Source organism: Gopherus evgoodei, chromosome 8, assembly GCF_007399415.2.
Source record: "Gopherus evgoodei ecotype Sinaloan lineage chromosome 8, rGopEvg1_v1.p, whole genome shotgun sequence".
Classification (NCBI taxonomy): domain Eukaryota; kingdom Metazoa; phylum Chordata; order Testudines; family Testudinidae; genus Gopherus; species Gopherus evgoodei.
Genome location: NC_044329.1, coordinates 20,864,492 through 20,875,119, shown reverse-complemented (window position 1 = coordinate 20,875,119; position 10,628 = coordinate 20,864,492). Strand labels below are relative to the sequence as shown.

At 43.9% G+C, this 10,628-nt stretch overlaps 1 protein-coding gene across 1 annotated transcript; it reads right to left on the bottom strand.

The window, feature by feature from the left end:
- Window positions 1-717: 717 nt before the first annotated feature.
- On the bottom strand, window positions 718-3,715 carry DUSP1 (dual specificity phosphatase 1). The gene is made up of 4 exons (XM_030573512.1): window positions 2,933-3,715; window positions 2,613-2,761; window positions 2,177-2,396; window positions 718-1,606 (listed from the first exon to the last, which is right to left on the bottom strand). Exons 1-4 carry the CDS (start codon window positions 3,300-3,302, stop codon window positions 1,236-1,238), a joined length of 1,110 nt encoding a protein of 369 aa, XP_030429372.1. The 5' UTR covers window positions 3,303-3,715; the 3' UTR covers window positions 718-1,235.
- Between the last annotated feature and the right edge of the window lie 6,913 nt (window positions 3,716-10,628).

Here is a 10,628-nt window from a genome sequence, read left to right as displayed (position 1 = left end):
TGGTGGGCCAGATTTTAGACTTAACGTTTAAAGTGTTAAGAGTAAATAAGTAATAAGGAAGGTCCTCAAAAAAGGTATCTATTTGTTTTGCAGTAGGGTGCCTGCTAGTCATCTACCAGTTTCTCAGCTGATTTAAATTGGCACAGCTCTGTTGATATCAATGCAGCTAACACCACTTCACACTGCTGAAAAGGTGGCCTGGAGTGTTTATAACATGATTTATTAAAGCAGGGGACAGAGTATTGCTATTATACCACAATCTGAACCACAGATTTATTGATCATTTACATACCCATGTCGCGCTTAGCTCAGGAGCAGAATCTGGTTTTCAGTGAGGTCCCTGCCCTTTCACAAACCCATTTTTCCAGCAGGGTTGACTGACACAGCAGGGGGTTGAGTTATTTGCTTGCTGTCACAAAGTTAAGCAGAAGAACTTGAACTCAATACTTTTCTCCTGTGCTGTATGCTGCAGCCCTAGCTGGGAGACAGCCTAGGTGAGGTTTAACCCTACATCCTGAAAACATAAGACTTTATACACCCAGATTTCAATAGAAATGTCATAATTTATTCTGTTTGTATAAAAACTCATAATCTCGTAACAAAACCATGTCTTCTTTCCTAAGAAGAAATATATTATTTCACATCATAAATAAAATCAGCAAACATACAACCCTGGGCAACTAAAAAAAAAGCACTCATCTGGTGCTTTCACGTCAGTGCTTAGGAAACAGTTTAAGATGTATTTACAGGATTACAGTACCCAAAAAATACTGAGGTATTTGGTTTCTCTAGAAATGAAACTTCAGGCTTGTGAAGGCAAGAACAATGCATCTACACAAAAATAAATAAATAACAGGAATTTCATATAAAAGGGGACAGCATCATTGTTGCTTAGAATGTCCAGAAATGGTAATACCGGTGGGTATGCTATTTAACAAGGACTAGTCTCTTAGAACTGACAGACAAAGGAGAAGTAACTCAGGAGAAGAAAGCAATGTTCTGTGTTCTTTGTCTCCCTTGTAGACATCCAGATATTGGTGGAAAATATGCCAACAAACTCAAGAAAGGACTAGCTCTCTGGAGTCAAGTCAGCCCCTCTGTGCTTGCGACAATGTGTTCTGGGATGGATGGAATCCCATGTGAACCAAAATGACTGAAGACACTGTCCCTAGGGTTATTGCACTTTTTAGACAAGAGTCAAGTTTTTGTGTTCTGAATAAATGTTCATCTACCCTTCAGCAGCTCGGAGAAGTGGTGATGGGACTCTGTAGATAGCTTAAAGCACTGGATGAAGGGTGTACAGGGATAGAGACTGGGAAGTTAAAGACAGTGGTGGTTGATGTTCCTCTATCCAATACAGACATGGCAGGGCTTCCAGCCTCTGCTGAGCAGTTAGGGGCTAGGACTTGAGACTCAAACTGAAGTAGCTGCCCCATGAAGCTGAAATTTGGGGAGATGATGCTTCTCCTCTGCTTCACAAACTCAAAGGCCTCATCTAGTTTGACTCGGTTGGTCCTCATCAGATAAGCAAGGCAGATAGTTGCTGAGCGGGAGATGCCAGCCTGGCAGTGCACAAATACCCTTCCACCATCATTTTTAACAGAATCTGAAATAATCAATTCAATGACATGGTTAACACATGGGTCAGGCTGCTGCAATGCTACATAAATACAAGCTGCTATTTCATGTCTTTTTTTAAATTTGTTCTTTCCATAACACTCTAGCTGTGCATGGCACTTCACAGACAAAGGAGACTCTTGTCCTGAGAGAAAAGCAATGTAGGGATTTCTATACTAAACTCTAATTCCAATAATACAAATAGTTTCCTTCAGCCACTGATATTTGTTTGAAACAGTCATCTCTATTTAAAAAATAAAAATGTATTGGTGGAACTTAGTAGACTAAGTTACTAACTACTTTCTGTTATGGGATTCAATATTTCAGACAGCTTTATAAAGTTAAGGCTCTCTCCGCATTTAGCAATACAGCCTCGTAGGGAGTACTGACTCTAATAAAATAGCTACAGATTTATTTCGTGTTACTTTAATCGCTGAGTAAACAGTTTCCCAGGTATTTTAAAATTAAACTGGGCTAGAGTTTTCCACTGAGATTTCTGCCTCAAGGCTAACACAAACTGATTCTTTGGAAGCACAGGCTGCAGAGAGCATTCATTTACCTATGAAGTCAATGGCTTCGTTAAACCAGGAGCTGATGTCAGCCTTGTGGTTGTCCTCCACTGGGATGCTTTTGTACTGGTAATGCCCCTCAAAATGGTTGGGGCAGTTTGCCGAGACGTTAATTAAGGCTGTGATCCCCAAAGCATCCAGCATGTCCTTTCTGGAGGCATGATAGGCACTGCCCAAGTAGAGAAATGGTAGGATTTCTACCGGCCCACCCTAAAAGAGAAGAGACAAAGGAAGAGGATCAGTTAATTGCACTCTGTGATTTAAAATAGCCTCCTTTTCTGTTACATGCAGGCAAGCAGATGTTTGTCTCTTCACATGGTTTTAGTAAATGTATCTGTATCTGGGCATCACCTCTGGAGATACTCAGCCTCCAGGGCTACCCTCAGTTCAAATTATCCCTTATTTCTTTGCCCATTTCCTACTGACCTGGTCATGGAGCGGGGTGCCACAGGAGCTGCAGCCAGAATCCGCACTGTTGGGCACGCTGTTGGCACTCAGAGGCAGGCTCAGGCTGGTGGGAGCAGTTGGCTTGGTGCATAGCTCAGCGTACGCAGAAGAGAAGGCTTCATACCCTCCTGGAATGGCAAGGGGGAAAAAAAGAGGGAAAAGATCTTGTTAGCCTTGGTGAGACATAAATTCTCTGCGCCTCCCTGAAAACACCCAGGCTGGATTGTGCCAGCCAGAATCTCCTTCCCCCCACGCTCACCACTGATGCCACCCCTGCCCTGAGCCCTCCCGGGACTCACCCTTGAGGAAGCAGATGCGGGTGTCCCTGGCCTCCCTGCAGAGGGTGTTCACGGCCAGCATGATGGTGCTGTCCCGCTTGGGCAGCTCCAGGTCCGAGCTGCGCTCGTCTAGCAGCACCACGGCGTGGTATCCCCCGCTGAGTAGGCGGCCCCGCAGTTCCTCGTTGGGGATGATGTGCTCCAGCCCCATGGCCCCCTTGGCCCGCCGCTTCACGATGGTGCTGAAGCGGACGTTGGCGGAGCCCAGGATGTGCGCGGAGTTGAAGGAGAAGAAGGAGCGGCAGTCCAGCACCAGGCACTGGGCAGCCCGCTCCTGCAGGAGCCCCCGGAGCGTCTCGCAATCCAGGGCGCACACTTGCATGTTGACCATAGCTCGGTGCACGGCGGGAGAGGAGCGGCAGGGAGGAGAGCTCGGAGCGGCTGGTCGGGCCCCCAGCTGCAGGACGCCGGCGGGGAGAGAGGGGGGTAGGTTGTTGGTTTCTTTCAAGGCCAAAGTGCTCGTTCGGGTGGGAGAAGGCGAGTCCCCTTTGTCTGTGCCTGGGGGCTTGTTCCTCTCCCGGCTCCTTTGTTTCTTCTCGGGGGTTACTTGGTTTCTACTATTTCTTTTAAAAAAAGCTGCCAGCGCTTCTTGTAAAATTCTTTTTTTAACTCCAGCCACCCCCCGCTGTATCGCCAAGGCAGGGTCTGGGTCGGAGGGGGCAGCTTGATTTGCGGCTGGCTCCTTACTTCAGTAGCCGCTCTTTGTGCTTCCTCGGTATTAGCAGTTTCCTTGCTCGCCGCAGCCTTGCGCGTGGCCTTATATAGTCAGCTTGCTGCCCGCTCCCCCCCCTTTTTTTGTGAATGAGACTGGGTCACATGACTGCTTCAGGCAAGACGTCACTTGCCGGGGTGTACAGCAGACACTCCCTGCCCAGGGGTACTCACGTCATCGGCACTTTTGCAGTCCTTGAATGCAAAACACACACACACATATACAAAACTTCCATCCTGATCAAGCAGGAAATCAACTGATGCAACCCTACGCTCCCCAGCGCTGCGGGCAGAAACAACCTGGCCTCCTGGCAGTGATGAAAAGGCACACAATGTACAGCGGAAAGCTGAAGAACATATACACCAGGGGTAGGCAACCTGTGCGCCGAAGGGGGCACGCGCACTGACTTCAGCGGCACTCACACTGGCCACTGGTCCAGGGGAGGGGGGCTCTGCATTTTAATTTAATTTTAAATGAAGCTTCTTATACATTTTAAAAACCTTATTTACTTTACATACAACAACACTAGTTTAGTTATATATTATAGACTTATAGAAAGAGACCTTCTAAAAACATTAACATTTATTACTGGCATGCGAAACCTTAAATTAGAGTGAATAAATGACGACACGGCACACCACTTCTGAAAGGTTGCTGACCCATGATATTCACTCTTCCTTCATAGTAGGTACTGCTCCACATTCTATGATCCGTTTGGCATGTAAGAATTCCCACACACTCACCACGTGCGTAGTGCGATGACATGGCTAGGCTGTATAACTCTCTAACTGCCCTCTGCTGGGTGGAATTAGAACTCTGCCACTCAGTGTCATAGACCCCACACTGCTAAGAAGCTAAGTGAGGTTCTTTTAAAGCACAAGTGACAGTGATTCCTCCTGTCTTCAAAACAATATTAGTTCATGTCCATGTTCCTTTATAGATTAGAAATGTGACTGCAGGCACAGACTCTTCATATTATTTGTCTTTACGCTTACACACACACCCCTACTGACATTTACTGTTTCATGTAATCTCATAGGTCTGGTATGTGAAAGGGGTATTCAGAAAAGCATCACAGTGTGGACAGAACAGGAATTTTTGTATGGAAGAAAGAGCAACACAACTAAACTCTAGGCCTAGGACTGTATTCTTTGCGTACTCAAAATTCCCACTGAAATCAGGGCTACCAAATAACTGGCAGTAGAGCAGTTCACTCTCTGATTTTTTCCCCTTCACAAATGTAGCAAGGCTTCCCAAAAGTTATTTTTCCCTGTGAGTGATCAGCTTTAATCAACCCACTGGGGTATTTCTTACTCAGGGCTTCCAATCACAGTTGCGTTTGCTTCCCCTTCCTGGGTGCCTGGCTTCTAATATGGTCTCTCACAGCCTGTTTTTCTCTTGCTGTGTGTTTTCTCTGTCCCTCCTGATGAGGGAGGAGGTTCCCCTGGTCTCTCTACCTTCTCTTTTCCCTACTGCCCACTTGTGACTCCTGCTTCTCTCCCAATATTGCCCCCGTACAACTGCTTTTCTCTTCTCTGCCTTGTTCCTTCCCCCGCCACGCAGCAGTACTCTCTTACTAGTCCTCTTCTCCAGCTGCTCCTTTCAACACAAACTTTCCCTGTTCTCATTTCCTCAAACTGCTTTGGACTCCCTCTCACACTGTCTAACTCCCAGACAGCCACACTTTTCTGGGACTTTCCAGAACTTTCTCCTTGGGCTCCTGACAAACTATTACCAGCCAACTGCCTCAGAACGTTCCAGAAGCTTCTCAGTAAGTCTCTGATAGTCCATAAATAACAAAGTGCCCTGCAACCTTCTAGAATGTCTTGCATTCCCTGCTGATCTGTATCTGATCAAGTACCCCAGAGCCATCCAGAATCTTCTCCTTAGATAGCTGGTGAGGTACTAATTGCCAGTCTGAAATTGATTAACTGATTGTGCAATTGCATCTATCCTGCCAAACCATGACGTCTGCCAAAGCTGCAGACTCAAAGCAAATCTGTTTTTTTCCCTTCAAAATAAACACAGAGCTGCACTTTTTCATTTCTATTTATTTATTATTGCAATTATAATAACACCATGACTGAGAGACAGATTGTGAGTGAAGGATTCATATGTTTCAATGCTTGATGTTTCAGCCCCCTATGAGCTATTCACTTACTAGAACTGTAGAAGCAGTTTACAACTAATCGTTTCCAGTGAATCATTAATGCCCATGCAGCAAGATCAGTGAAATATTGTGCTCACAGTAGAGTGGCCATTCGGTTAGAACAGGTCACATAGTCTGTTGGATGTGCTGCATAAGATGCTGCCATTAGCAAGGTTATTATTTATAACCCTCAGCCTTTACAATGCTCCAATCAAACTTTTACTGAGTAGGCATCCACAAATCTCTTTTAGGGGAATAATAATAGTGATAATTATTAATAATTAATTAATAGCCTTTTCACAAAATAAAGCAGTCAAGAAAGGATAGGCAAAGAGCTGAGACCCTTATTTAGAGTTTATTGTCTTGGCAGAACTCCTACTTATTGCATATACAAGTATATACACAGGAACCATGTCAGGCAGGAGGAGGGTGGAATGCAGCAGTAGTTTAATGTGGCACACTGCAATAGTTTAATATGTGGGTGAAACTAGACAAGCACTACACTCTTGAATGAATTCACACAGGAAAAACATAAAAGACAAAAGCACCACGTCACCTGTGGGTGAACACTTTTTACAAAGCAATCAAGCTATATCAGTCCTCATCCTCAAAGGAAACCTGCACAACACTTTAAAAAGACGAGCCTGGGAGCTTAATTTCATTACTCTGCTAGACACTAAAAATCACGGACTGAACAGAGACATTGGATTTATGGCCTGTTACAACAATCTGTAACCAACTAATCCCCTCTTTTTGTCCTATATCTGCAGAGGTGTTAATGGGCCTAAAATGTTCCCTTACAGTATGTGCTACCTACTTATATGCCAAACAATCTGTTCCACCTTGCATTTTGCTGTAATGCTGGGAGTATCTTTTCCAGACCTGAAGAAGAGATCCATGTGAATCAAAATCTTGTCTCTCTCACCAACAGAAGTTGGTCCAATAAAAGATATTACCTCACCCACCTTGTTTCTGCAAGAATCCCATATCCAGCTGAAAATACAGCAGGAAAGGAGAATGTAATTCTGAAATGGAACTTGACTAGAATACTGGGCTTTTAATACCTCACCGGTTCCAAAAAGCACCAATGGAATTGTTAGGCCTGATCTACAGTACAGAGTTAAGTCGACACAAGGCAGTTTAGATCAACCTAACTAAGTAAGTGTCTACACTAAAAATTCACTTCCACCAACGTAACTGCCGTGCTACACCGACTTAATAACTCCACCTCATGAGAGGCATAGAATCAGTTAGGGCGATGCAGTGTCAGTGTAGACACAGCGTTGCTTACATCAACTGTTATTGGCTTTTAGAAGCCATCCCACAATGCTCCACACTGACAGTACAATTGGTATAAGTGTTTCTGGTGAGGATGCACATCAATGACACAAGGAGTAACGTGTAGACACATACAAGCAATGTAATTACTGTGGCAGCTGTATGCCAATGTAAGTTAGGTCGACTTAATTTTGTACTGTAGACATGCCATTAGTAACCACGAACCTCATTTTAATGTTTCATCTGAAGGACGGCGCTGTCAGCAGCACAGTGCCCCTTAGCGCCATGCTAGGGCACTGGGCCAACACTGACTCAAAGGCACAAGGGCCATTTCGCAACACTATTTCCTCCAGAATTCTGGATTCTTCCTTGGAGGTTTCCAATTCAAGGACTGATTAGGGCCAGCCCTGTGAGATCAGACAAGATCACAACCCAAGGTAGCATGGCTTCAGCTATAACTTAGCTGTACCAATATTATCCTGCCAGGTATCAGCCTGGGGGCACGTTTTCTTTTCACTGATTTAACCAAATTTAACAACTTGGGGATTGGCTGTTTTAAAATTACTTGAGAGTAAAAGTAAAATAAAAATGGCTTTTTTTCCATCTAGGAAGGCTTTACTTTTCCTGAGCTTATATGAAGAATCATATCTCTGGTCTTTGTACAATAGTTAGAATGCACCTCAATAGCAATTAGCCTTTTCCAAAACATCGTTATTAATCAGCACCAGAATATTAAATATTGGGCCAGACACACTCTAGCTGCTGTAGGGTGGTGCAGAAAAACCACTGTCCATGCCACTATGGCACCCTATATCCTAGGGGAATCCACCCAAATGAGGGCAGTATCAGTTGTGCCTGTTGGTTTTGTCATCAAAGGAGGAGAGCTTTGATTCTGACCTTGTTTACACTACAACAAAGCAGGAGGCACACGATCAAGATAAATGGAATGACACCAGTGTAAAACCTGTGTCAGTAGGAAGAAAATTAAGCTCTGATAGCACCAAAGAATAATTTCCTTGCCTTTGTCTCTTATTTATTAAAAATAAACATCCTTCAAAAGCTACGGTAATGAAAGCACAAAACAGAGTGTTAAAGTCACATTTAAAGAGTTAACTCAATTCACTTAAATTAGGGTTTGACTTCCTGGCTTAAAAAAAGTCAGGAAATTCCAACTTAACCCCTGGCTCCTAAACAAGTCCCTGTTTCCAATCAGGCTAAAATGTCATTGTGAAAATAATGATGATAACAACAACAACAACAAACAACAGAAAAGGACAGTGCACTGGTGCAAAGGAGGAAGGTGGCTCTTTAATTTGACCATCTGGGTGGCTCGCATTATTCCACATTATTTTAACTTTAGAGTTGTGGGACTGTGAATTCACGGTTGTTTTACAGTACCTCTAACAAGTCTGTAGACATGAAAACCACATGAAGATGATACCATGCTCATGGGGTAGGATACTCATGATTCAGTGACATCACCATGAATTCATAGTCACATTTGTTGTGCCTTTACATGTTTTCTGTCTCTTTGTGCGTATGGACAGTGGGAGGGAAGATTAATTTATCTTTTTTCAGCGTGAAGGGGCTTCACATTCCAACCTGACACTTATCTGGGAGTGTAATAATTAAAAGACCATGGAAAACTTTACACTAACCGACTCTGATGCTGATTTGTTTAGCAATCCTGTGACTATCACAGATAACCTCTGAGCCGGGATCCTTCCACCTATACAGATTTCTACCATACACTTGGTATTCTCCTTCATAGCTTTCAATCTGTAGAGAGCTAAATCGGTGACAAAGACTTCTGAAGTGGTGACTCAGGGCCAAATTCAGACCTCGTGTAAGTGAGTGAAACTCCACGGAAATCAGAATTATAGCAGGTTTAGATGTGACCTTTTGTGCTTTACTGGCTTTAGCATGTCCTTTTCCTGAGTAAAGATATGCAAGATCAATTCTACAGTGAGACAGACATGTCGGGGAAACTGGAAACGGTGCTGGATTCATTTCTTTAGCATTTGTAACATTTTCTCTAAATTCAGTTTCACAGCCTAGCATTTCTGTTTATAAACAATTATGTTGATCTTGTATATATCAAGACAAATTAACAAGTGGGAGGGGGAAAAAGGGATGAAAGGAATTAACAGGTAAAATATAATCAATATAGAATTATCATTCAGATACACTACAGATAACTAGATTTCTTTACACATTTAAATCCAGGTTGAGGACTGCATCTTCTTGTTGAGTTCTGGTCAAGTTCTAATTTTATCAACTTCATAGTGTTACAGAAGTGAGGGTGGGGAATCTATTTAATTGTTCACAGGGCCAGTCCAGACAATGCAACAGGAGGCCCTGGGTTGGGGGTCTTATCCGATTAAAGGGAAGCTGAAAATCCAATATGGTATTTTCTGTATATGCTCATGTCTGGTTGTGTGCAGTGTGAACTGCTTCTTACTAACTGGAAGCTCAGTGATATAGAGGTTCAATGGTACAGTGATTATGGTAAGGAGTATGACTGGCGTACAGACAAGTAGGCCCCCCCCCTTTAGGGAATAACAACATCTCCTCCTTTATCTCAGCCCTTGCTGGGGCATATCTTAGACTTCCTCTTCTCTTGTTCAGCAGACAACCCCCACCCACTGTTCCACTAAATACCTGCACTAAAATACCAGTTCTGGACACATCATCTGTCTAGCCCAAGAATGATCACTGCCTCCAAAGTCTAGTTTGGGGCAGGTATGGAAAAAAAGGACATATACACTGATATTTGGCCCTTGCAGATGGGGATGGCCCAAGAGAATGGTTTTACAGCAGATCCCAGATTTGCTTGAACTGGTCCTGGGAGCCAGGAGATAGAGCTTCTATTCCTTACTCTGACACTGAATTACTGTGTAGCCTTGAACAAGTCCCTTAAGGGCCAATTTTCAAAAGCAGCCACTGATTTTGGGTGTCCAGCTTGGGATACCTTGGCCTTGATTTTCAGAAATGCTAAGCACTGTCCCTCTGGTTGAAATCTGTTGGAGAATAGCACCATTCAGCAGGCACTCAGCACCTGGCAGGATCAGGGCAGCAGTACTCATGATTTTAGCCAGATTAGCATTACAGTTAATTAACTGTAATCATCTGTAGTGAAACATGAAATGTACTGGACGTAGGCATTATTCATCTGACAGTGGTTGTGAAGCTACAGTATTTGTAAAGCTGGGATCCTTCAGAATGAAAGACACTAGATATATCAGAGCATAATTTGTGCCGGGACTTGCTGGAGCTCAGCCCCAGCATCCTTTCATGGCAAGCCGCAGCCCCTGCACCTCTTCTGTTGGGGCATGCAAGGCGTGACCTCATACATATGGTGCATGCAAGGTTACTCTGGGCAGAGGATGCCATTTTGTAAAATAGAATGTTACCTTCCCTGCAGCACGACTACACACATATGTTCATGTGTGAGGTCACACTGTGTGGGCGACGCCATTGTTATTGCTAGAGCCCCAGCACCTCTGTCTTTGGAAATT

Excerpts from the sequence above, each read along its gene's own strand:
- DUSP1 (XM_030573512.1), bottom strand. The coding sequence starts at position 3,302 with ATGGTCAACATGCAAGTGTGCGCCCTGGATTGCGAGACGCTCCGGGGG. Across the intron at positions 2,762-2,932 it reads CCGCATCTGCTTCCTCAAGG|GAGGGTATGAAGCCTTCTCT; the intron begins GTGAGTCCCGGG and ends TTGCCATTCCAG. Across the intron at positions 2,397-2,612 it reads GCACCCCGCTCCATGACCAG|GGTGGGCCGGTAGAAATCCT; the intron begins GTCAGTAGGAAA and ends CTTCTCTTTTAG.